Source organism: Mobula hypostoma, chromosome 31, assembly GCF_963921235.1.
Source record: "Mobula hypostoma chromosome 31, sMobHyp1.1, whole genome shotgun sequence".
NCBI classification, from domain to species: Eukaryota; Metazoa; Chordata; class Chondrichthyes; order Myliobatiformes; family Myliobatidae; genus Mobula; species Mobula hypostoma.
The window spans coordinates 4782501-4810000 of NC_086127.1; the positions used below are offsets into that span (position 1 = coordinate 4782501).

Genomic DNA, 27500 nt, shown 5'->3' on the forward strand with positions numbered 1-27500 from the left:
AGTTTCTAATATATATTATTTCTGATTTTTCATGATTTTTAATCTATTCAATACTGTAATTGATTTACTTATTTATTTTTTTCTCTCTTCTGTGTTATGCGTTCCATTGAACTGCTGCTGCTAAGTTAACAAATTTCACGTCACATGCCGGTGATAATTAACCTGATTCTGATACTGAAGTCTGCTCCACCATTACTAGTTCAGAACCCATCAACGTCCGCTTTAAATATGCCCAACAACGTGGCCTCCACAGCTGTCCGAGGCAAGGAATTCCTCAGATCCACCGCCTTCAAAATAAACAATTTACCCCTGATATCTGTTCTAAATTGGCGTCTTTGTGTTTTGAGGTTGTGACACCTGACGCAAGATTCTCCCTTTACGGGAAAACCATCTTCTCCATCCTCTCTGTCTTGGGCCTTCAATATTCCACAAGTTTCAGTGAGATTCCCCGCTCATTCTTCTAAACTCCAGTGAGTACAGGCCCAGAGACATCAAACACTCCTCATACAATGAGATCCCCCCATCATTCTTCTAAACTCCAGCGAGTACAGCCCCAGAGACATCAAACACTCCTCATACAATGAGATCCCCCCATCATTCTTCTAAACTCCAGCGAGTACAGCCCCAGAGACATCAAACACTCCTCATACAATGAGATCCCCCTCATTCTTCTAAACTCCAGTGAGTACAGGCCTGGAGACATCAAACACTCCTCATACAACGATATCCCCCTCATTCTTCTAAACTCCAGTGCATACAGGCCCAGAGACATCAAACACTCCTCATACAATGAGATCCCCCTCATTCTTCTAAACTCCAGCGAGTACAGGCCCAGAGACATCAAACACTCCTCATACAATGAGATCCCCCCTCATTCTTCTAAACTCCGGCGAGTACAGGCCCAGAGACATCAAACACTCCTCATACAATGAGATCCCCCCTCATTCTTCTAAACTCCGGCGAGTACAGGCCCAGAGACATCCAACAGCTCATCGTACATTAACTCTTTCGTTCCCGGAATCATTCTCGCGAACCTCCCTCTGGAGAGGGCCAGCGAGGCCGGAGGGAGGGAGGGAGGGCGCGAGAAGCGAGGGAGGGAGGGCGGGGGTGGTCAGCGAGTAGAATTGGGTGAGGACCGGGGAACGGAGGGTGAGGGGCAAGGGGGTGACGGCGAAGCTGCCAGCGCGAGGAGCTCGGGCAACACCGTGTCACACCGCGTCCACTTACAGATACTCACGGGCAGAAACCACCCCACTCCCCCCCCACCCAAACACACGCAAGTGTGTGTGTGTGTGTGTGTGTCCAACCACCCCACAAACCCTCGTACAGGGCAGAGAAATGGGAACGCCCTGCCCCCTCCAGGGCTGAGGATGAAGGTAACGGGTCGGTGAGGCAGGGAATCGGCTCCCTGTCAAGACACCCAGATTGCCGGAAGAGCTCAGCGTCCGTGGAAAGACGTACAGTCGATGTTTCGGGCCGAGACCCTTCGGCAGGACCCTCCCCACGTGCAGCGGAGTCTCCCGCCAACAGTGCTGGCTGCCGGGGGGGGCTTTCTCCGGGACAGAAGCACGGGGCCAGAAGCGTGGGCTGTGCCCTTCCCACCACAGACGCCGAGTTCCCCCTGCCCCCCACCCCCCACCCCCCACACTGCGGATTCCTGCAGCCGCCCCTCCCTCTGACCAAACACGCTCCCTCCCGGTGCTCTGTCTGCCTCCCACGTTCCCTAAAAACGGCGGCCCGGTAAGTCGTGGGAGAAGCAACACCCTGGATCGCATTGGCCTCTGAAGCAAACGGCCCTCCGCGTGTCAGCGCCTGCCTCGATGTACGCAAGGCGGCACAGCCAATCTGCGCCTTGCCGGTAAGCGGCAGGCCATCCACTTTGGTGGGTTAAAACAGAAGAGCAGATCGTGATGAAGGTGGTAAGAGATGCTGCTGGGCAGAGGGGCTTGTGCAGGTACAGCAGGTTATTAAGAAGGCGAGGGGGATGTTGTCCTTCATTGTGAGAGGGATTGAATTGAAGAGCAGGGAGGTGATGCTGCAGCTGTACAGGGTACTGGTGAGGCCACACCTGGAGTACTGTGTGCAGTTCTGGTCTGCTTACCTGAGGAAGGATAGACTGGCTTTGGAGTCGGTGCAGAGGAGGTTCACCAGGTTGATTCCAGAGACGAGGGGGTTAGACTATGGGGAGAGATTGAGTCACCTGGGACTGTATCCACTGGAATTCAGAAGAATGAGAGGGGATCTTATCGAAACATACAAAATTATGAAAGGGATAGATAAAATAGAGGCGGGAAAGTTGTTTCCACTAATAGGTGAGACCAGAACTACAGGAAACAGCCTCACAGTTCGGACAAGTAGATTTAGGACGGAGATGAGGAGGAACTGCTTTTCCCAGAGGGTGATGAATCTGTGGAATTCTCTGCCCAATGAAGCAGTGGGGGCTACCTTAGTAAATGTATTTAAGACAAGGTTGGATAGAGTTTTGCACAGTCGGGGAATTAAGGGCTATGGGGAAAAGGCGGGTAGGTGGAGATGACATCATGATCAGATCAGCCGTGATCTTATTGAATGGCGGGGCAGGCTCAAAGGGCCAGGTGGCCGACTCCTGTTCCTAGTTCTCACATTCTGGTGTCTCCATAAACCGGACAGCGGAACCATAAACCGGAGAGCGGAACCATAAACCGGACAGCGGAACCATAAACCGGACAGCGTCTCCATAAACCGGACAGCGGAACCATAAACCGGCGAGTGGAACCATAAACCGGACAGCGGAACCATAAACCGGAGAGCGGAACCATAAACCGGAGAGCAGAACCATAAACCGGCGAGAGTCTCCATAAACCGGAGAGCGGAACCATAAACCGGAGAGCGGAACCATAAACCGGACAGCAGAACCATAAACCGGCGAGTGTCTCCATAAACCGGACAGCGGAACCATAAACCGGACAGCGGAACCATAAACCGGACAGCATCTCCATAAACCGGCAAGCGTCTCCATAAACCGGAGAGTGGAACCATAAACCGGACAGCGGAACCATAAACCGGAGAGCGGAACCATAAACCGGACAGCGGAACCATAAACCGGACAGCGTCTCCATAAACCGGCGAGCGTCTCCATAAACCGGAGAGCGGAACCATAAACCGGACAGCGGAACCATAAACCGGACAGCGTCTCCATAAACCGGCGAGTGTCTCGATAAACCTGACAGCGTCTCCATAAACCGGCGAGCGTCTCCATAAACCGGACAGCGGAACCATAAACCGGAGAGCGGAACCATAAACCGGACAGCAGAACCATAAACCGGAGAGCGGAACCATAAACCGGAGAGCGGAACCATAAACCGGACAGCAGAACCATAAACCGGCGAGTATCTCCATAAACCGGAGAGCGGAACCATAAACCGGAGAGCAGAACCATAAACCGGAGAGCGGAACCATAAACCGGAGAGCGGAACCATAAACCGGCAAGTGTCTCCATAAACCGGAGAGCGGAACCATAAACCGGACAGCAGAACCATAAACCGGCGAGTGTCTCCATAAACCGGAGAGCGGAACCATAAACCGGACAGCGGAACCATAAACCGGAGAGCGTCTCCATAAACCGGCGAGCGTCTCCATAAACCAGACAGCGGAACCATAAACCGGAGAGCGGAACCATAAACCGGAGAGCGTCTCCATAAACGGGAGAGCGGCTCCATAAACTGGACAGCGTCTCCATAAACCGGACAGCGGAACCATAAACCGGACAGTGTCTCCATAAATCGGACAGCGGAACCATAAACCGGCGAGTGTCTCCATAAACCGGAGAGCGGAACCATAAACCGGACAGCGGAACCATAAATCGGACAGCGTCTCCATAAACCGGACAGCGGAACCATAAACCGGAGAGCGGAACCATAAACCGGAGAGCGGAACCATAAACCGGCGAGAGTCTCCATAAACCGGAGAGCGGAACCATAAACCGGAGAGCGGAACCATAAACCGGACAGCAGAACCATAAACCGGCGAGTGTCTCCATAAACCGGAGAGCGGAACCATAAACCGGACAGCGGAACCATAAACCGGACAGCGTCTCCATAAACCGGAGAGTGGAAGCATAAACCGGACAGCGGAACCATAAACCGGAGAGCGGAACCATAAACCGGACAGCGGAACCATAAACCGGACAGCGTCTCCATAAACCGGCGAGCGTCTCCATAAACCGGAGAGCGGAACCATAAACTGGACAGCGGAACCATAAACCGGACAGCGTCTCCATAAACCGGCGAGTGTCTCCATAAACCTGACAGCGTCTCCATAAACCGGCGAGCGTCTCCATAAACCGGACAGCAGAACCATAAACCGGAGAGCGGTACCATAAACCGGACAGCAGAAACATAAACTGGAGAGCGGAACCATAAACTGGAGAGCGGAACCATAAACCGGACAGCAGAACCATAAACCGGCGAGTATCTCCATAAACCGGAGAGCGGAACCATAAACCGGAGAGCAGAACCATAAACCGGAGAGCGGAACCATAAACCGGACAGCGGAACCATAAACCGGCGAGTGTCTCCATAAACCGGAGAGCGGAACCATAAACCGGACAGCGTCTGCATAAACCGGCGAGCGTCTCCATAAACCGGAGAGCGGAACCATAAACCGGACAGCGGAACCATAAACCGGACAGCGTCTCCATAAACCGGCGAGTGTCTCGATAAACCTGACAGCGTCTCCATAAACCGGCGAGCGTCTCCATAAACCGGACAGCGGAACCATAAACCGGAGAGCGGAACCATAAACCGGACAGCAGAACCATAAACCGGAGAGCGGAACCATAAACCGGAGAGCGGAACCATAAACCGGACAGCAGAACCATAAACCGGCGAGTATCTCCATAAACCGGAGAGCGGAACCATAAACCGGAGAGCAGAACCATAAACCGGAGAGCAGAACCATAAACCGGAGAGCGGAACCATAAACCGGAGAGCGGAACCATAAACCGGACAGCAGAACCATAAACCGGCGAGTGTCTCCATAAACCGGAGAGCGGAACCATAAACCGGACAGCGGAACCATAAACCGGAGAGCGTCTCCATAAACCGGCGAGCGTGTCCATAAACCAGACAGCGGAACCATAAACCGGAGAGCGGAACCATAAACCGGAGAGCGTCTCCATAAACGGGAGAGCGGCTCCATAAACTGGACAGCGTCTCCATAAACCGGACAGCGGAACCATAAACCGGACAGCGTCTCCATAAATCGGACAGCGGACCATAAACCGGCGAGTGTCTCCATAAACCGGAGAGCGGAACCATAAACCGGACAGCGGAACCATAAATCGGACAGCGTCTCCATAAACCGGACAGCGGAACCATAAACCGGCGAGTGGAACCATAAACCGGAGAGCAGAACCATAAACCGGCGAGAGTCTCCATAAACCGGAGAGCGGAACCATAAACCGGAGAGCGGAACCATAAACCGGACAGCAGAACCATAAACCGGCGAGTGTCTCCATAAACCGGAGAGCGGAACCATAAACCGGACAGCGGAACCATAAACCGGACAGCGTCTCCATAAACCGGAGAGTGGAAGCATAAACCGGACAGCGGAACCATAAACCGGAGAGCGGAACCATAAACCGGACAGCGGAACCATAAACCGGACAGCGTCTCCATAAACCGGCGAGCGTCTCCATAAACCGGAGAGCGGAACCATAAACTGGACAGCGGAACCATAAACCGGACAGCGTCTCCATAAACCGGCGAGTGTCTCCATAAACCTGACAGCGTCTCCATAAACCGGCGAGCGTCTCCATAAACCGGACAGCGGAACCATAAACCGGAGAGCGGAACCATAAACCGGACAGCAGAAACATAAACTGGAGAGCGGAACCATAAACCGGAGAGCGGAACCATAAACCGGCGAGTGTCTCCATAAACCGGAGAGCGGAACCATAAACCGGACAGCGGAACCATAAACCGGACAGCGTCTCCATAAACCGGACAGCGGAACCATAAACCGGCGAGTGGAACCATAAACCGGAGAGCGGAACCATAAACCGGAGAGCGGAACCATAAACCGGAGAGCAGAACCATAAACCGGCGAGAGTCTCCATAAACCGGAGAGCGGAACCATAAACCGGAGAGCGGAACCATAAACCGGACAGCAGAACCATAAACCGGCGAGTGTCTCCATAAACCGGAGAGCGGAACCGTAAACCGGACAGCGGAACCATAAACCGGACAGCGGAACCATAAACCGGACAGCGTCTCCATAAACCGGCGAGCGTCTCCATAAACCGGAGAGCGGAACCATAAACCGGACAGCGGAACCATAAACCGGACAGCGTCTCCATAAACCGGCGAGTGTCTCCATAAACCTGACAGCGTCTCCATAAACCGGCGAGCGTCTCCATAAACCGGACAGCGGAACCATAAACCGGAGAGCGGAACCATAAACCGGACAGCAGAACCATAAACCGGAGAGCGGAACCATAAACCGGAGAGTGGAACCATAAACCGGACAGCAGAACCATAAACCGGCGAGTATCTCCATAAACCGGAGAGCGGAACCATAAACCGGAGAGCAGAACCATAAACCGGAGAGCAGAACCATAAACCGGAGAGCGGAACCATAAAACAGACAGCAGAACCATAAACCGGCGAGTGTCTCCATAAACCGGAGAGCGGAACCATAAACCGGACAGCGGAACCATAAACCGGAGAGCGTCTCCATAAACCGGCGAGCGTCTCCATAAACCAGACAGCGGAACCATAAACCGGAGAGCGGAACCATAAACCGGAGAGCGTCTCCATAAACGGGAGAGCGGCTCCATAAACTGGACAGCGTCTCCATAAACCGGACAGCGGAACCATAAACCGGACAGCGTCTCCATAAACCGGACAGCGGAACCATAAACCGGCGAGTGTCTCCATAAACCGGAGAGCGGAACCATAAACCGGACAGCGGAACCATAAACCGGACAGCGTCTCCATAAACCTGCAAGCGTCTCCATAAACCGGACAGCGGAACCATAAACCGGACAGCGTCTCCATAAACCGGACAGCGGAACCATAAACCGGACAGCGTCTCCATAAACCGGACAGCGGAACCATAAACCGGCGAGTGTCTCCATAAACCGGACAGCGGAACCATAAACCGGACAGCGTCTCCATAAACCGGACAGCGTCTCCATAAACCGGACAGCGGAACCATAAACCGGACAGCGTCTCCATAAACCGGAGAGCGTCTCCATAAACCTGCGAGCGTCTCCATAAACCGGACAGCGGAACCATAAACCGGAGAGCGGAACCATAAACCGGACAGCGGAACCATAAACCGGACAGCGTCTCCATAAACCGACGAGCGTCTCCATAAACCGGACAGCCGAACCATAAACCGGAGAGCGTCTCCATAAACCAGCGAGCGTCTCCATAAACCGGACAGCGGAACCATAAACCGGACAGCGGAACCATAAACCGGACAGCGTCTCCATAAACCGGAGAGCGGAACCATAAACCGGACAGCGGAACCATAAACCGGACAGCGTCTCCATAAACCGGACAGCGGAACCATAAACCGGACAGCGTCTCCATAAACCGGAGAGCGGAACCATAAACCGGAGAGTGGAACCATAAACCGGACAGCGTCTCCATAAACCGGAGAGCGTCTCCATAAACCGGCGAGCGTCTCCATAAACTGGACAGCGGAACCATAAACCGGACAGCGGAACCATAAACCGGAGAGCGGAACCATAAACCGGACAGCAGAACCATAAACCGGCGAGTGTCTCCATAAACCGGAGAGCGGAACCATAAACCGGAGAGCGGAACCATAAACCGGAGAGCGGAACCATAAACCGGCGAGTGTCTCCATAAACCGGAGAGCGGAACCATAAACCGGACAGCGGAACCATAAACTGGACAGCGTCTCCATAAACCGGAGAGAGCGGAACCATAAACCGGACAGCGTCTCCATAAACCAGCGAGCGTCTCCATAAACCGGACAGCGGAACCATAAACCGTGAGAGCAGTACCATAAACCGGACAGTGTCTCCATAAACCGGCGAGCGTCTCCATAAACCAGACAGCGGAACCATAAACCGGAGAGCGGAACCATAAACCGGACAGCGGAACCATAAACCGGACAGCGTCTCCATAAACCGGCGAGCGTCTCCATAAACCGGACAGCGGGACCATAAACCGGCGAGCGTCTCCATAAACCGGAGAGCGGAACCATAAACCGGAGAGCGGAACCATAAACCTGCCAGCGTCTCCATAAACCGGCGAGCGTCTCCATAAACCGGCGAGCGTCTCCATAAACCGGACAGCGGAACCATAAACCGGACAGCGTCTCCATAAACCGGAGAGCGGAACCATAAACCGGACAGCGGAACCATAAACCGGACAGCGTCTCCATAAACCGGACAGCGTCTCCATAAACCGGAGAGCGGAACCATAAACCGGAGAGCGGAACCATAAACCGGCGAGCGTCTCCATAAACCGGACAGCGGAACCATAAACCGGACAGCGGAACGCCCTTAAGGTGCAGTAGACTTGCCAGCCTCACGTGTCTGGGCCTCAGTGTTTCCGGAGGTCGATCCTGGGGCCCAACACCGACGCAGTCATGAAGGAGGCACGCCAGCGGCTCGGCTCCATCCGAAGCCTGAGGAGATTTGCGAGACCACCGAAGAGGCTTCGCGAATTCCTGCGGACGTGCCGTGGAGGGCCCACTGAGGGGCTGCAATCGCCGTCTGCCGCGGGGGCCCCAGGGCCCAAGCTCGGGCCCGGCTGCGGGCCCAGCTAGCCGCATTGCGGGCACCCCCCTCGCCACCGCCGAGGGGGCACCTCGAGGAGGCGGTGCCTCAGGGATGAGGCGCCTCACACCAAGGGCGCTCACACCCCAGGACGTGCCTTCTGCTCATCACGACCATCAGGGAGGAGGGCTCAGGGGCCTGAGGGCCCACGCCCATTGCTTTAGGAACAGACTCCTCCCCTCCGCCACCAGATTCCCGGCCGGACCATGAACCCAGGAACCGTACTCTGCCACAGCAAACTGTTGAGGCCAGTTCATTAGCTATGTTTAAAAGGAAGTTAGATATGGCCCTTGTGGCTACAGGGGTCAGGGGGTATGGAGGGAAGGCTGGGGCGGGGTTCTGAGTTGGATGATCAGCCATGATCATAATAAATGGCGGTGCAGGCTCGAAGGGCCGAATGGCCTACTCCTGCACCTATTTTCTATGTTTCTATGTTTCTATTCCTCTTTTCCCACTATTTACTCCTGCTATTTTCAACGTCTTGCGCTGCACGGCTGCCACGACACAGCCAGTTTCACGACACGCGTCAGCGATGTTAAAACTCATCCCGATTCTGACCCCACCTCCCCTTCTCCTCTGCAGATTTTGAGGGAGAATGCAGGAGCCTCGAAATCGCGGACAGAAAACAGCTTCTTCCCCACTGACGTCAAACTCCTGAACCGACCTTTCACACCCTCCCGGAGGTCTGGGTGACAGGGGTGGTGGGGAGGGAGATACGCCTCCACCAAAGGACGTGAGAGATACGCTCTCCCTCCGCTGGCCTGCAGGGCACCCTCGGGTGAGGTGAGGCACCTGCTTAGCCCCCCCAGATCAGGGTCACGTGAAGCAGGTGGGATGGACGGTGGTATGAGCAGCCGGGGCAATAGGCAATAGACAATAGGTGCAGGAGTAGGCCATTCAGCCCTTCGAACCAGCACCGCCATTCACTGTGATAGTGGCTGATCATCCACAATCAGTACCCAGGTCCTGCCTTCTCCCCATCTCCCTTCACTCCGCTATCTTTAAGAGCTCTATCCATCTCTTTCTTGAAAGAATCCAGAGACTTGGCCTCCACAGCCTTCTGGGGCAGAGCATTCCACAGATCTACCACTCTCTGTGTGAAAAAGTTTTCCCTCAACTCCGTTCTCAATGGCCTACCCCTTATTCTTAAACTGTGGCCTCTGGTTCTGGACTCTCTCCAGGGGCGTATCACAAGTCCTGCACCGGCTGACGCCAGGCGGACGAACTTTGCAGAGTACTGATAATGGGCTTGTAAAGGCACTGCCCAGAAGATGACAACGGCAAACCGCTTCGGTAGAAAAATGCGCCAAGGGCAATCATGGTCTTAACGGCACAGGACACCACGTGTAATGATGATGTCATACGACACGGCACATCATGATGATGTCACAGGACAGCACGCATGTCATACGACAGGGCACGTTGATGTCACGGCACTACACGTAATGATGATGTCATACCACACGGCACATCATGGTCATAGGACAGCACGCATAATGATGGCGACGTACGACACGCCACATCGAGGTGACGATCCAGGAGGTGCTACTGTGCCCTCAGGCCCTGAACTCTCCCCCTCTGGGTCACTGCAGACGCCGGCAAACTCGAGCAACGCGGAGGAACACGGCAAGTCGGGCGGCACCTTGGGAAGGGGGAGAGACGGTCCTGCATTCAGACTGAGACTGAAACATCGGCCGTTTATTTCTCATCACAGACGAGGAGAAATCAAAGGGTTCTCTGGTGTGCCTTTGTATTTCTTGTGAATGCCCACAAGAAAATGGATCTGACAGATACAGTAACTGTGCAGGAGTCTTGGCCACATGCATATTTCTGGGGTACCTAAGACTTTTGCACAGTACTGTAGTGATTTTATCTATTGGACTGCACTGCTGCAAAAAACAACAAATTTCCTGAAGTACAAATTTTGTGATGATGAACCTGATTCTGATACGTGTCTCTGTTGTGGACGGAGAGTGGGGGGGGGGGAACAGGGAGAGGGGGATCGCGGTTGGGGGAAAGGGGGGAGGGAGCGGGAAGCACCAGAGAGACATTCTGCAAATGATCAATAAATCGATTGTGTGGAATCAAATGACCTTCCCTGGGGTCTCAGGGTTTGGGTGCGCCTGCACCCGCGACACCCTCTCACTCCTGCCCTGCCCCCTGTCCCACAGCCCCTCCCGAGGCATTCCACCCTTGCCATTCCCAACATCCTTCCCCCCCCCCCGCCAGATTCAGAGACCCGCTCTCCCCTCCACTTTGACAAATACAGTACTGGGCCAAAATCTTAGGCACCCCAGCTGTATGTAGGCGCCTCGGACTTTGGCACGGTACAGTCTGTATTTTGGTAAGAAATTTACTTTGAACTTTTGAGTTCCTCCTGTATTTTATGCGTGTGTTTCTCAGCCATTAATAAACATGAAGAGATTCTGCAGATGCTGGAAATCCAGAGCAAAGCACGCACAAAATGCTGGAGGAACCCAGCAGGTCAGGCAGCAGCGAGGGAGCGAGGGAGATGAATGAACAGTCAGTGTTTCCGACTGAGACCCCTCACCACGGAAACCTGATGAAGCGTCTCAGCCCGACTTGGGCTCCTTATCTTCGAAAGGATGAGCTGAAACTGGAGAGGGTTCAGAGGAGGTCATGAAAACGATTCCAGGATTGAACGGCTGGTCGTATGAAGAGTGTTTGACGGCTTTGGGGCTGTATTCACTGGAATTCAGAAGAATGAGGGGCGACCTCATGGAAACCTACTGAATGGTGAAAGGCCTCGACAGGGGGGATGTGGAGAGGATGTTCCCAGTGGCGAGAGACTCTAAGACCAGAGGAGACAGCCTCAGAATAGAGGGGTGTCCTTTTAGAATGGATATGAGGAGGAATTTCTTCAGGGAGAGAGAAGTGAATCTGTGGAAATCTTTGTCACAGCGGCTGTGGAGGCCAAATCTTTATGTATATTTAAGGCAGAGATTGATAGGTTCTTGATTGGTCGGGGCATGAAGGGGTTCGGGGAGAAGGCAGGAGATTGGGGCTGAGAGGAAAATTGGATCAGCCATGATGAAATGGCAGGGTAGACTCGATGGCCAAACTGTCCAATTCTGCTCCTGTATCTTATGGTCTTACAGATACATTGACTGTTTATTCCTGTCCATAGATGCTGCCTGACCTGCTGAGTTCCTCTTGCAGTTTTGTGCATGCGTGTCTGTCTGTGTGTTTGTGTCTGTCTGTCTGTCTCTGGGTGTGTGTCTGTGTGTGTTTGCCTGTCTGTCTCTAGGCATGTGTCTGTGTGTGTGTGTGTGTGTGTGTGTGTGTGTGCGTTTGCCTGTCTGTCTCTAGGCATGTGTCTGTGTGTGTGTGTGTGTGTGTGTGTGTGTGTGTGTGTCTGTGTGAGTGTGTGTGTGTGTGTATGTGTGTGTGTCTCAGGCTGTGTGTGTGTGTGTGTGTTTGTGTGTTTGTCTGTCTCTGGGTGTGTGTTTGTCTGTTTGCCTGTCTCTGTGAGTGAGTGTGTGTGTGTGTGTGTGTGTGTGTGTGTGTTTGTGTCTGTCTGTCTGTCTCTGGGTGTGTGTCTGTGTGTGTTTGCCTGTCTGTCTCTAGGCATGTGTCTGTGTGAGTGTGTGTGTGTGTGTGTGTGTGTGTGTGTGTGTGTGTGTGTTTGCCTGTCTGTCTCTAGGCATGTGTGTGTGTGTGTGTGTGTGTGTGTGTGTGTGTGTCTGTGTGAGTGTGTGTGTGTGTGTGTGTGTGTGTGTGTGTGTGTCTCAGGCTGTGTGTGTGTGTGTGTTTGTGTGTTTGTCTGTCTCTGGGTGTGTGTTTGTCTGTTTGCCTGTCTCTGTGAGTGTGTGTGTGTGTGTGTGTGTGTGTGTGTGTCTGTCTCTCGATTATTGCTGTGTGTCGTATTTACTCTGACAACCTAAATTTCACCACATCCCGGCGCGAGTGGAGAACCTCATCTGAGACATTTCACTGAGTGTCGAGGATCCGGGAGAACATTAGTCGAGGGATACGAAAACACTAGGGAAAGGGTGAGGGGGAGAGGGAGGTGGGTGTTGGAGTTCAACACCCCAGGCCCAGGGGATCAGCTCCCGAGGGTGTCACAGCTGTCTCTGGACCCGGCTTTGCCTGCACCCCCCCATCCATGGAGACGCAGCGAAGCGCATCGCCTGCGTGAACAGCCCAGGCCCCCGAGGGGAGCCTCGCGTTCGGACTCGGGACCGCAGCTCGCTCAGCGACCAGCGCCCGCCCCCTCCGAAGCGGAGAAGAGGCCGGATGGTGCCTCATTCCCTGAGCAGCGGGGCACCAGGGAGCGTCGCGGAGCCGGAGGACGTGCACCACAGTTGACCCTGCGCAGCGTGGCAGACCGACAGGGTGGGAAGGCAGCGTCCACCATCGGGAACCCCCTCCCCGACCCGGCCCGGCCCCGCTCGCTTCCCACCGCTGCCACCTGGTGGCAGGTACAGGAGCCGCAGGACTCCCATCTATTGAGGTGTTCCCACAGCTGACGGTCGCAAACAGGAGGAAGCCTGCAGACGCTGGAAACCCGAGCAACACACACGCACACAAAATGCTGGAGGATCTCAGCAGGCTGGGCAGCATCTATGGGGGAAAATAATACAGTCGTTACCTCGGGCCGGGACCCTTCGTCAGGCTGGAACCCTCCGACCCAGAGTCCTGCCAAAGGGTCTCGGCCCGAGACGTCGACTCTTCACTCCTTTCCACAGATGCTGCCCGGCCTGCGGAGTTCCTCCAGTGTTTTGTGTGCGCGCGCTGCTCTCACTTTAAGGACTCCTTGCCTTGTTAGTTCACGTTCTCGTTATTTGCTTGTAATTGCATTCGAACGGTTTGTCGCCTCCTGGGCCACTTGCCCCTTCACTCATCCTGTCTGCGGTTACTGCCCGATAGATCTGCCGAGCGTGCCCGCAGGGAAAATGAACCTCGCGGCTGCGCGTGGTGACGTGTGTGTGATAACAACAGGCGTCCGTTAGTCTTGTGAGACCGTGGATTTGCGCCTTGGAAGGTTTCCAGGGCGCAGGCCTGGGCAAGGTTGTACGGAAGACCGGCAGTTGCCCATGCTGCAAGTCTCCCCTCTCCACGCCATCGATGTTGTCCAAGGGAAGGGCATTAGGACCCATACAGCTTGGCACCGGTGTCATCGCAGAGCGATGTGTGGTTAAGTGCCTTGCTCAAGGTCACAACACGCTGCCTCAGACAAGGCTCGAACTAGCGACCTTCAGATTACTAGACCAACGCCTCAACCACTTGGCCATGCGCCAACACATGTATGTACGTGTACGCACTCTGATAATAAAACTGACGGCCTTGAGCCCGGGTGTCGACGCTTTGGGCTGTGGTTGTGTCAGGCGTTGGGTGAGGCCACACGCGTGGGGCACAGCGTGGAGCTCCGGCCCCCCTATCACCGGGAAAGGCGCGGCCAAGCTGGAGGGAGCGCGGAGGGGTCTTCACGAGGACCCTGAAAGGAGCCCGAGCTGGAGGGGGAGGCCGGCCGGGTTAGGTCTTCATCAGAGTTCACGGTAAATTAATTATCAAAGCACGTACACGCCACCATACACAACCCTGAGATTCATGTCCTTGTGGGCAGTCTAAAAACTAATGAAAGACGGTACCAACTTGAACATTTGTGCAAAAGACAGCAAACTGCAAAAAGAAAAATTAAAGAAATTACAATAATAAATAAGCAAACTAGAAACATAGAAAACCTACAGCACAATACAGGCCCTTCGGTCCTCAAAGCTGTGCGGAACATGTCCCCACTTTAGAACTGCCTCGGGTTACCCATAGCCCTCAATTTTTCTCAGCTCCACGTACCTGTCCAAGAGTCTCTTAAAGGACCCTATTGTAACCATCTCCACCACCGTCCCCGGCAGCCCATTCCACGCACTCACCACTCTCTGTGTGAAAAACTTACCCCTGACATCTCCTCTGTACCTACTTCCAAGCGCCTTAAAACTGTGCCCTCTCGTGTTAGCCATCTCAGCCCTGGGAAAAAGCCTCTGACTATCCACACCATGAGATGAAGAGTCTTTGAAAGTGAGTTCGTAGGTCAGTGATGGAGCAAGTGAAGTTACCCCCTTTGGTTCGAGAGCCTGATGGTCGAGGGGGTAATAACTGTTCCTGAACCAGGTGCAGGTGTGCCCCGAGGCTCCGGTACGTTCTTCCTGGGGGCAGCGGGGGGGGGGAGGGCCTGGGTGGCGGGGGTCCCTGACGATGGATGCTGCTTTCCAGCAATGGTGGTTCGTGCAGACGTGCTCGACGGTGGGGAGAGCTTCGGCTGCGATGGGTGGGGGGGAGGCGTTATTCCCCGGGAACGTAGGAGAACGAGGGGGGACCTGGCAGAAGTGTGGAAAAGCTAGGGAAGGAATGGGTAAGGTGGAGGGTAGCAGCCCGTTCCCCTGGGGCGGGGAAGCCCAGATCTCAGGCGAGAGGGGTTAAAGGGGACCTGAGGGGAGCGGATAGGAAGAACACAAGCAGGCCCCTTCTCCTCAGGTTGGGCGAGACCAAGGCTAGGGGGTCACAGAGTCAGGGGTGAAAGGTGAAACGATGTGGGGGCATGGGGTCAGGGGTGAAAGGTGAAATGTTACGGGGGTCACAGGGTCATGAGTGAAAGGTAAAATATTGCCAGGGGCACAGGGTCATGGGTGAAAGGTGAAATATTGCCTGGGGGGCACAGGGTCAGAGGTGAAAGGTGAAATGTTGCTGGGGGGGTGGACACGAGGGCGGAGACAGGTGTGGAATGCTCAGGAGCCCGGGCAAATAAGTCCATGGCGGAACTTGCCAAGAAGAAGTGTGGTGGCAGAAAGAGCCCCCGACAGCCCTGATTATCGTGCGAAGTGGCAGCCGCCTTGAGCTCCCACGCCCCTCGAGAGTCTCGGCACCACCCCAGGACAGAGCAGCCGGGGGGGTGGGGAGGGCTCCTGGTCAGACGTGGGCACAGGCGAAGAGGAGGCAGGGGGTGGGGAGGGGGACGGGCGTGGGACGGGACAGGACGGGGGGTAAGGAGGGAGGAGACGGCCCTCACCTGACTTTCTTCACCGGCTCCTCACTTGGCTCCCTGGGCGATTGCCTGGAACAGAGGGAGAGGGTCAGACCCCACCCCATCTGTGCGCGGAGGGGGGGAATGGGGTTCAAATCTCCCATCCGAGGCACGGACCATCCTTCTCCCCAACCACCCCTTCAATGTGGGCAGCCGAAGGAAAAACGACCCTTACCCCCCCCCATCCCAGACACCCTTATCGCGTTATCCATCAGAGAACATCCCCCACCCCAGCCCCGTCTCACCCCCCCATCCTGGATACCCCGAACTCCCCTTCCACGCCCAACAGGAAATCTCTCTCTCCCCTCCACTGTCCCGACAGGAAATTCCACCCCCTCCTCTGTCCGTCAGAGAAACCTGACCCCTCCCCGTCAGGAAATCATTCCCCCCCCACCCCATCCATCAGAAAGCACCTCCCCCCCCCGACCCGTCCATCAGGGAATCCCTCTCCGCTGCTCTGTCCATCAGCAAAATTGTCCCTCCACCCCTGTAGGTCAGCAAGTCGTCCCCACCTCACCTGCCCATCAGAAAACACCTCCCCCGCTCCCCTGTCCCACCAGAGAAGCCTTTCCCCCTCCCTTCTCAGTCAGAGAACACCTTCCCCCCTCCCCTGTCCATCAGTGAAATTGTCCCTCCTCCCCTGTCAGTCAGGGAATCGCTCCCACCTCACCTGCCCGTCAGAGAACAGCTACCCCCTCCCTTGTCATAAGAAAATATGAAACAGGAGCAGGAGTCGGCCATCCGGCCCGTCGAGCCTGCCCCGCCATTCAATAAGACCACGGCTGAGCTGGCCATGGTCTCATCTCCACCTTCTTCCCTTTTCCCCGTAACCGTGAATTCCCCCACTATGCAAAGATCCATCCAACCTTGTCTTTAATATATTTACTGAGTAAGGTTGCCAACTTTCTCACTCCCAAATAAGGGACAAAAGTAGCAGTCAGATACGGGACACTTGTGTTTACCCTGAGAAAGACGACCATGACCGTAAAGCCTTGCGCGGGCACCTGTGTGCACATGCGTGACGTACGTGTGGATCTTTTTCCTACAAATTGGTTTTGGCTAAATCATCCCGATTCTGATAAGCAAAACTACACAGTACATACATTATTTCTACTTTATATAGACTGTGTATTTATCATATCACGCCTGCTTTTACTGTATGTTAGTGTCATTTTCGGTTTTGTGTGGTATTTGGTATGATTTGGTAGGTTATTTTTTGGGTCTGGGAACGCTCAAAAATGTTTCCGATATAAATTAACGGTACTGTAATTGCTTCTTTGCTTTACGCCATTTCGGCACGAAAGGTTTCATAGGAATGCTCTACCTTAGTGGGGGAGTACGGGAGAAGGGCGGGCCCGTATGGGACAAACCAATTTAGCCCAATATACGGGATGTCCTGGCAAATACCGACAGTTGGCAACCCGGTTACTGAGGTAGCCTCCACTGCTTTGACTCCACCCTGACTGTTCATCAGAGAACTCGTCCCCGTCCCTGGTCCGTCAGAGAACACCCTCCCCCACTACCCTGTCCGCCGGGGAAGCACTCCCTCCTCACCTGGCCTTCCTCAGCTCCTCCGGGGGCTTCTCGTCGCTCGGACTCTCCTTTGGCGGTCTGCCACGTAACCGGGGCTGCAGCTTCCTCCTGGTCCGGTCCGAGCTGGAGGGGGGTGCAGGAGGAGGAGGAGTCCGTGAGATAACCAGCACGGAAACAGGCCCCTTCAGCCCGACTGGTCGATGCCGACCGAGGTCAACGTCCAACTATTCCCACTCGCCCTGCGTTTGGCCCCCGTTTCCCCTGCCCATGCGCCTGGTCCCCGGTGCCTTTTAAACAGTCCTGCCCCGGCCCCGGCCACTTCCTCTGGCAGCTCGTTCTGTATACGGGCCGCCCTCCACGCCCTGGCAGCATCTTTGTAAACCTCCTCTGTGCTCTTCCCAGCTCAGTTACACCTTTCCTTCGGCGGGCTGGCCACAATACTCCCAAGCGCAGCCGCGCCAGCACCCTGTCGAACCGCAACCTGAGGCCTCCCAGTTTCCGCACAACACCGGGGGGAGGGGGGGGCCCTGCCCTGAATTCCACCTTCCGGAACGGAGCCGCTCACGCTCACCTGAGATCAAACTGCGGCTGCCACCCCCCCTCGGCCCACTCGCGCGCCCGGATCCAGATCCTTCCGTAGATCCCCGACAGCCATCCCGGCTGTCAACCGTTTCTCCCGTTGGAGAACGGTCAACCCCCACCCCACCCCCCCCAACCATCAGGGTCCTGAACTGGCGCGGACCACCCCGCTCACCTCAGCACTGAACTGGTTCCACAGACCTATGGAGTCACTCTGCGTCTCATGTTCTGAATATCTAATTACCTATTTGTGGGCCGTTTACGCACCGTTTGCCTTCTGTTGCTGGTTGACTGTTGACTGATTGTCAGCGTACAGTTTCTGATCAATTCCACTGTCCCCCTTTCCTCTCCTGGGAATGCCCGCAGGTAAATGACACCCCCGCCCCGCCAAAACATACTGATGCAGTCTCCAAGAGGGCAAGACAGTGGCTAGATTTCATTAGGACATTGAGGAGACCCTGTAAAGTTGGCCAAAGGCACTCTGCATGGATAGCTTTCTGACAAGCTTCATCACTGTCCGGTCTGGGGGGGCCGAATAGACAATAGACAAGAGGTGCAGGAGTAGGCCATTCGGCCCTTCGAGCCAGCACCGCCATTCACTGTGATCATGGTTGAATCATCCACAATCAGTATCCAGTTCCTGCCTTCTCCCCATAACCTTTCACTCCGCTATCTCTAAGAGCTCTATCCATCCCTTTCTTGAAAGCATCCAGAGACTTGGCCTCCACAGCCTTCTGGGGCAGAGCATTCCATAGATACACCACTTTCTGGGTGAAAAAGTTTTTCCTCAACTCCGTTCTAAGTGGCCTACCCCTTATTCTTAAACTGTGGCCTCTGGTTCCGGACTCACCCAACATCGGGAACATGCTTCCTGCCTCCAGCGTGTCCAATCCCTTAATAATCTTATATGTTTCAATCAGATCCCCTCTCAGCTTTCTAAATTCCAGAGTATACAAGCCCAGTCGCGCCAATCTTTCAACATATGACAGTCCCGCCATCCCGGGAATTAACCTTGTGAACCTATGCTGCACTCCCTCAATAGCAAGAATGTCCGTCCTCAAATTTGGAGACCAAAACTACACACAATACTCCAGCTGTGGTCTCACCAGGGCCCTGTACAGCTGCAGAAGGACCCCTTTGCTCTTTGCCCACTGCACAGGTTCGAAAGAAGCCTGCAGAAAATCGGGAACTCGGTTAGCTCTGCGGCGGGCGCTAGCCTCTCCAGCGCCCAGGACGTCTTCAAGAAGCTGGCGTCCATCATTAAGGACAACGCCTGCCACGCCCCATCACCCAGGACGTGCCCTCTTCTCATTTCCACCACCAGGGAGGAGGTGCAGGGGCCTGAAGACACACACACACACACACACACACGCGACAATTCAGGAACAGCTTCCTTCCCTCCGCCATCAGATCTCCAAACGGAGACTGAACCCATGAACGTTACCTCTCACCACGTTTCCCCTCTTTTTTGCTCTACTTATTTAGGAAATATGCACATACAGATTATCATAATTTAGTTACTCTTTTCTTATCATGTATCACATTGTACTGCCGCTGCACGACGAAATAATTTCACACCCTGTTCTTCCGTCTGCTGGAAGGTATTCCAAGGGTTTCAGAAGATTGAGAGCAGCCACGACGGAAAGCGGCCGAGCATGGGCATGGTGTGGTAAATCAATGAGACGATAGGGATAGGTGCAGATTCAGGCCATTCGGCCCATTGAGTCTGCTGCTCCACCATCCCAACACGGCTGATTTATTATCCCTCTCAATCCTATTCTCCTGCCTTCTCCCTGTAACCTTCGGCACCCTGACATATCAAGAACCTACCAGCCTGGGCTTTAAATATACCCAATGACTTGGGCTCCACAGCTACCTGTGGCAATGACTTATATAGATTCACCACCCTGTGATGAAGGAAATCCTCCTCACCTCTGTTCTGAAGGAATGTCTTCTATGCTGAGGCTGCGCCCTCTGGTCCTAGACTCCACCATTATATAAATCACTATACAATCAAGAAGGGTCAGAGCCGTCTCTATTTCCTGAGGAGACTGAGGTCCTTTATCATCTGCCGGACGATGCTGAGGATGTTCTACGAGTCTGTGGTGGCCGGTGCTATCATGTTTGCTGTTGTGTGCTGGGGCAGCAGGCTGAGGGTAGCAGACACCAACAGAATCAACAAACTCATTCGTAAGGCCAGTGATGTTGTGGGGATGGAACTGGACTCTCTGACGGTGGTGTCTGAAAAGAGGATGCTGTCCAAGTTGCATGCCATCTTGGACAATGTCTCCCATCCACCGCATAATGTACTGGGTGGGCACAGGAGTACATTCAGCCAGAGACTCATCCCACCGAGATGCATCACAGAGCGTCATAGGAAGTCATTCCTGCCTGTGGCCATCAAACTTTATAACTCCTCCCTTGGAGGGTCAGAAACCCTGAGCCAATAGGCTGGTCCTGGACTTATTTCCTGGCATAATTTACATATTACTATTTAACTATTTATGGTTTTATATGGCTGAATTTATACTCTATTCTTGGTTGTGGCAACTGCAACGAAAATCAATTTCCCTCGGGATCAATAAAGTATGACTATGACTATGAACTCTGACCTCTACATGTCCTTTCTATCTCAGCCTTTCCATATTCAAGGGTCTCGTTGAGATTCCCCCCCTCAGCATTACGTCTTAGTTTTATCCTTGAGTCCTCTAAGTTTGTATCTAACCGCCTTCTCACTGATGCAACCTGCAAGTTAACCATCTAGCTACCCTACATGGGGTCTCCTAAGTCCTATGCACCTCTGATACTGGAAGTTCACGCCCCGTGCCAGATTCTGACTCTGATTTCTGAGTTTTGTTTCTTCCTCGTGCCGGGTGGAGAGGGCGGGGATTGGAGTCGACATCATCCCTTTCATCAACTCCCATGGTCTTTCCGTATTCCGTGGCTATCTGGAGAAGACGGGTATCAGAGTGGTGCCATACAGGCATACTTTGACAACGGAATAAAGCTTCCAAACCGCTCATCACAGGCCTCCAGTCCCAGAAACAACCTTCGGCCTAACCCGTCCCAAACCGTCAACCGTTCGCACCCCCCCACCCTCCGCTGAGCTCCTCCAGCATTCCGCGCGGGCGTTTACTCCACGTTTCCGGCATCTGAATTCGCTCTTCCAACGTCACCCTCTCAGTCCTACCCTCCGACCAACCCTGCATCCAAACCGCCGGCTCCCGGACGACCGAACCGCCGAGCACAGCCGGCCACGTGGAACCTCCCGGAAAGCCTTCCTGAGGTCCGTGTAGACCCGCCTTCGTCAACGTCTCAGCTGAACGTCGGCGGCTCCGGGTCTGGGCGAGAAGAACGGGGGCAGTGGGGTGGGATCTCACTGAAGCCCATCGAGTATCCAAAGGCCGAGACAGACCTCGAGAGAGGGGAGGGCATCTGAGGTGATGTCTCCTATAGAGGGGTAGTCCAGGACCAGAGAAGACGGACTCAGAAGAGCAGGGCGTCCCGCTAGAACAGAGATGGGGAATTTCTTTTGCCCAGAGGGTGCCGAATCTGTGGAATTCACTTTCATAGATGGCAGTGAAGGTCTCCAGCTTGCCGGTACCCTGCCCACGGCCAACAATGATGCAAATATCTCATTGAATGGGGGGAGGTATTTGTGATGGGTGGGAGTGGTAGGAGATGGTATCGATTCCTTCTCTCTCTCCTTCCAACACCCGTCTCCTTCCCCCCAACCCCCCCCCACCCAAACTCCCAACACCCTTCTAACTCTGCCTTTGGCCCAGCCCGACCCCAACTCTTCCTCAAAGCCTCCTCTGCGTCTACACCCTCTCCCAGTTCCAGTGCCCCCTCACAGGCCCACCTCCCTCCCCCATTCCCCGAACACCCCCAGTCACTCTCCCCCTCACTCCCCCAATCCCTCTGGCCCTCTCCTCCACACCTCCGACCCCCCCCCACTCCCTGAACATCCCCTCTCTCCCACCCTCCCACTCACCTCCCGACCTCCCAATCCCCCCGTTCCTCTCCTCCCCACCTCCTTCCCCTCCGCACCTCCTTGTCCCTAACCCCTTCTCTCCCTCAATCACCCTCCTCCCTCCTCACTCTCCCACCCTTCCCCGATCCCTCCAACCCTCTCCTCCCCTCTTCCCTCCCCTCCACTCCTCCATCTCCCTACCACTTCACTACCTCATCACTACCCCACTGCCCTCTTCCTCTCTCGCTCCTCCTCTGCACCCCTCGCCCTCCCTCCCCGACGTCCCTCCGTTCCTCCCCCAGTCCCCGCCCCTCTCCCACTCTCCCACGCCCCATGGAGGGGGAGGTACCTGTCCGACGAGGGGCTGTAGTTCTCGTCTTTCAGATCATCTGTGTAACTGAGGTCGTTGTCCGTTGACTCGTCTGCGCCCTCGCCGCCCGCCGGCCTGTGGGGTGGGGGCAGGGAAAGAGGAGAGGGTCAGGTGGCGCGAGTCCCTTCCCCACCCCCAGTCACATGGGGCGAGGGTGGCTGACAGACAAACGGAAGGATGCGAGGGAATGGGAGACAAAGTGGACAACGACAGGGAGGAGCGGAGGGTGAGGTGGAGGGGTCAGAGAGATAGGGAGAGTCAGAGCAGAGGGAGGGTCAGAGGGATGGGGAGGGTCAGAGGGATGGGGAGGGGTCAGGGGGAGGGGGAGGGTCAGAGGGATGCGGAGGGATCAGAGGGAGGGGGAAGGGTCAGACGGATTAGGGAGGGTCAGAGGGATAGGGAGGGGTCAGAGGGATGTGGGAGGGGTCAGAGGGATGGGGAAGGACAAAGCGAGAGGGACGGGTCAGAGGGATGGGGAAGGACAGAGGGATGTGGATGGGGAAAGAGGGGTGTGGAGGGGTCAGAGGGATGAGGAGGGTCAGAGGGAGGGGGAAGGGTCAGACGGATTAGGGAGGGTCAGAGGTGGGAAGGGGTCAGAAGGATGTGGGAGGGGTCAGAGGGATGGGGAGGGTCATAGGAAGTGGAGAGGTCAGAGGGAGCGGGAGGGTCAGAGGGAGGGGAGGGTCAGAGGGAGGGGAGGGGTCAGAGGGATGGGGAAGGACAAAGCGAGAGGGAGGAGTCAGAGGGATGGGGAGGGTCAGAGGGATGGGGAGGGTCAGACGGATTAGGGAGGGTCAGAGGTGGGAAGGGGTCAGAAGGATGTGGGAGGGGTCAGAGGGATGGGGAGGGTCATAGGAAGTGGAGAGGTCAGAGGGAGCGGGAGGGTCAGAGGGAGGGGAGGGGTCAGAGGGATGGGGAAGGACAAAGCGAGAGGGAGGGGTCAGAGGGATGGGGAGGGTCAGAGGGATGGGGAGGGTCAGAGGAAGTGGAGGGGTCAGAGGCAGGGGGAGGGGTCAGAGGGATGGGGAAGGACAGAGGGATGGGGAGGGTTCAGAGGGATGCAGAGGAATCAGAGGGATGGGGAAGGGCAAAGTGAGAGGGAGGGGTCAGACGGATGGGGGAGGGGTCAGAGGGATGGGCAGGGTCAGAGGGAGGAGGAGGGGTCAGAGGGAGGAGGAGGGGTCAGAGGGATGGGGAAGGACAAAGCGAGAGGGAGGGGTCAGAGGAAGGAGAGGAGTCAGAGGGATGGGGAAGGGTCAGAGGAAGGGGAGGGGTCAGAGGGATGCGGAGGGGTCAGAGGGAGGGGGAGGAGTCAGAGGGATGGGGAAGGACAAAGTGATGGGGAGGGTCAGAGGGATGTTGATGGGGTCAGAGGGATGGGGAGGGTCAGAGGGATGGAGAGGGGTCAGAGGGATGGGGAGGGTCAGAGGGATGGGGAGGGTAAGAGGGAGGGGGAGGGGTCAGAGGAATGGGGAAGGGTCAGAGGGATGCGGAGGGGTCAGAGGGATGGGGAGGGTCAGAGGGAGGGGCAGACAGATTAGGGAGGGTCAGACGGATTAGGGAGGGTCAGAGGGATGGGGAGAGGTCAGAGGGATATGTGAGGGGTCAGAGGGATGGGGAGGGTAAGAGGGAGGGGGAGGGGTCAGAGGAATGGGGAAGGGTCAGAGGGATGCGGAGGGGTCAGAGGGATGGGGAGAGGTCAGAGGGATGTGTGAGGGGTCAGAGGGATGGGGAGGGTCAGAGGAAGTGGAGGGGTCAGAGGCAGGGGGAGGGTCAGAGGGAGGGGGAGGGGTCAGAGGGATGGGGAAGGACAGAGGGATGGGGAGGGTTCAGAGGGATGCGGAGGAATCAGAGGGATGGGGAAGGGCAAAGTGAGAGGGAGGGGTCAGACAGATGGGGGAGGGGCAAAGGGATGGGGAGGGGTCGGGGGGGAGGGTCAGAGGGATGGGGAAGGACAAAGCGAGAGGGAGGGGTCAGAGGGATGGAGAAGGGTCAGAGGGATGGGGAGGGGTCAGAGGGAGGGGGAGGGTCAGAGGGATGCGGAGGGTCAGAGGAAAGGGAGGGGTCAGAGGGAGGGGAGGGGTCACAGGGATAGGGAAGGGCAAAGTGAGAGGGAGGGGTCAGAGGGATGGGGAGGGTCAGAGGAGGGGAGGGGTCAGAGGGATGGGGAGGGTCAGAGGAGAGGAGGGGGCAGAGAAATGGGGAGGGGTCAGCGGGAGGGGGAGGGTCAGAGGGATGGGGAAGGGCAAAGTGAGAGGGAGGGGTCAGACGGATGGGGGGTCAGAGGGATGGGGGAGGGTCAGAGGGATGGGGAGGGTCAGAGGAAGGGGAGGGGTCAGAGGGATGGGTGGGTCAGAGGAAGAGGAGGGGTCAGAGGGATGGGGGAGGACAAAGCGAGAGGGAGGGGTCAGAGGGATGGGGAGGTGTCAAAGGGATGTGCAAGGGGTCAGAGGGATGGGGAGGGTCAGAGGAAGGGGAGGGGTCAGAGGGATGGGGGAGGGTCAGAGCGATGGGGAGGATCAGAGGAAAGGGAGGGGTCAGAGGGATGGGGAGGGTCAGAGGGAGGGGGAGGGGTCACAGGGATGGGGAAGGGCAAAGTGAGAGGGAGGGGTCAGACGGATGGGGAGGGTCAGAGGGATGGGGAGGGTCAGAGGGATGGAGAAGGGTCAGAGGGATGGGGAGGGTCAGAGGAAGGGGAGGTGTCAGAGGGAGGGGGAGGCGTCAGAGGAATGGGGAGTGTCAGAGGGATGGGGAGGGTCAGAGGGAGGGGAGGGTCTGAGGGATGGGGTGGGTCAGAGGAAGGGTAGGGGTCAGAGGGATGGGGAAGGGTCAGAGGAAGGGGAGGGGTCAGAGGGATGCGGAGGGTCAGAGGGATGGGGAGTGTCAGAGGGATGGGGAAGGACTGAGGGATGGGGAGGGTCAGAGGGATGGGGAAGGGTCAGAGGGATGGGGAGGGGTCAGAGGGATGGGGAGGGTCAGAGGGAGGGGAGGGTCTGAGGGATGGGGTGGGTCAGAGGAAGGGGAGGGGTCAGAGGGATGGGGAAGGGTCAGAGGAAGGGGAGGGGTCAGAGGGATGCGGAGGGTCAGAGGGATGGGGAGTGTCAGAGGGATGGGGAGTGTCAGAGGGATGGGGAAGGACTGAGGGATGGGGAAGGACTGAGGGATGGGGAGGGTCAGAGGGATGCGGAGGGTCAGAGGGATGGGGAGTGTCAGAGGGATGGGGAAGGACTGAGGGATGGGGAGGGTCAGAGGGATGGGGAAGGACTGAGGGATGGGGAGGGTCAGAGGGATGGGGAAGGACTGAGGGATGGGGTGGGTCAGAGGGATGGGGAAGGGTCAGAGGGATGGGGAAGGGTCAGAGGGATGGGGAGGGGTCAGAGGGATGGGGAGGGTCAGAGGGAGGGGAGGGTCAGAGGGAGGGGAGGGTCTGAGGGAGGGGAGGGTCTGAGGGATGGGGTGGGTCAGAGGAAGGGGAGGGGTCAGAGGGATGGGGAAGGGTCAGAGGAAGGGGAGGGGTCAGAGGGATGCGGAGGGTCAGAGGGATGGGGAAGGGTCAGAGGGATGGGGAGGGGTCAGAGGGATGGGGAGGGTCAGAGGGAGGGGAGGGTCTGAGGGATGGGGTGGGTCAGAGGAAGGGGAGGGGTCAGAGGGATGGGGAAGGGTCAGAGGAAGGGGAGGGGTCAGAGGGATGCGGAGGGTCAGAGGGATGGGGAGTGTCAGAGGGATGGGGAGTGTCAGAGGGATGGGGAAGGACTGAGGGATGGGGAAGGACTGAGGGATGGGGAGGGTCAGAGGGATGCGGAGGGTCAGAGGGATGGGGAGTGTCAGAGGGATGGGGAAGGACTGAGGGATGGGGAGGGTCAGAGGGATGGGGAAGGACTGAGGGATGGGGAGGGTCAGAGGGATGGGGAAGGACTGAGGGATGGGGAGGGTCAGAGGGATGGAGAAGGGTCAGAGGGATGGGGAGGGGTCAGAGGGATGGGGAGGGGTCAGAGGGATGGGGAGGGACAGAGGGTGGGGAGGGTCTGAGGGAGGGGAGGGTCTGAGGGATGGGGTGGGTCAGAGGAAGGGGAGGGGTCAGAGGGATGGGGAAGGGTCAGAGGAAGGGGAGGGGTCAGAGGGATGCGGAGGGTCAGAGGGATGGGGAGTGTCAGAGGGATGGGGAGTGTCAGAGGGATGGGGAAGGACTGAGGGATGGGGAGGGTCAGAGGGATGCGGAGGGTCAGAGGGATGGGGAAGGGTCAGAGGGATGGGGAGAGGTCAGAGGGATGGGGAGGGTCAGAGGGAGGGGAGGGTCTGAGGGATGGGGTGGGTCAGAGGAAGGGGAGGGGTCAGAGGGATGGGGAAGGGTCAGAGGAAGGGGAGGGGCCTGAGGGATGGGGTGGGTCAGAGGAAGGGGAGGGGTCAGAGGGATGCGGAGGGTCAGAGGGATGGGGAGTGTCAGAGGGATGGGGAGTGTCAGAGGGATGGGGAAGGACTGAGGGATGGGGAGGGTCAGAGGGATGCGGAGGGTCAGAGGGATGGGGAGTGTCAGAGGGATGGGGAAGGACTGAGGGATGGGGAGGGTCAGAGCGATGTGGATGGGGTCAGAGGGATGGGGAAGGGTCAGAGGAAGGGGTGGGGTCAGAGGGATGTGGGAGGGGTGAGAGGGATGGCGGAGGGTCAGAGGGATGTGGGAGGGGTGAGAGGGATGGCGGAGGGTCAGAGGGAGGGGGAGGGTCAGAGGGATGCGGAGGGGTCAGGGATGGGGAGGGTCAGAGGGGTAAAGGGGGCAGACGGGTGAGGGAGCTGCAGGCAAAGGAGGATGTGCAGGAGGCCGGAAGGAACGATGGATACGGCTGAGAGGAGGGACGGAGGGAGGGTCACAGGGTGAAATGGGAGGCCGAGGGGCCGAGGGGGGTCGCGATAGGGAGAGTAGGAAGAGGACTCGGGTCCTCCAGAGGCTGACCTCACCTGTCCGGGGTCTGCCCTGCCTCCTGGGCACAGTCCGTCCGAACGGTGTCGGCCGATGCCGGGACAGGAGCTGAGGGGGGAAAGAGCAAGAATCCTGTCACCTTCTGTGACCCTGACCTGTCACCCTGTGACCCTGCGCCGGGGGGGGGGGGGGAGCTGTCACCACCCACTGATGTGATCCAACACAAGCCCCACTCCCAGGAACACTGTTCGAGTGTCAGTGTGTCTGTCTGTGTGTGTGTCCGTGTGTGTGTCC

General features: G+C 56.5%; 1 protein-coding gene across 2 annotated transcripts in view; it reads right to left on the reverse strand.

The window, feature by feature from the left end:
• The window catches only part of LOC134339937 (zinc finger protein 692-like), a 72772-nt gene that overhangs the window by 18473 nt on the left and 26799 nt on the right, over nucleotides 1-27500 (reverse strand). For both annotated transcript variants that reach the window (XM_063036724.1, XM_063036725.1), the window contains exons 5-8: nucleotides 27245-27314; nucleotides 22271-22366; nucleotides 17391-17492; nucleotides 15822-15866 (exon numbers count right to left, since the gene is read on the reverse strand). In XM_063036724.1, coding sequence (XP_062892794.1) covers nucleotides 15822-15866; nucleotides 17391-17492; nucleotides 22271-22366; nucleotides 27245-27314 — 313 coding nt within the window. The remainder of the gene's footprint in view (nucleotides 1-15821; nucleotides 15867-17390; nucleotides 17493-22270; nucleotides 22367-27244; nucleotides 27315-27500) is intronic.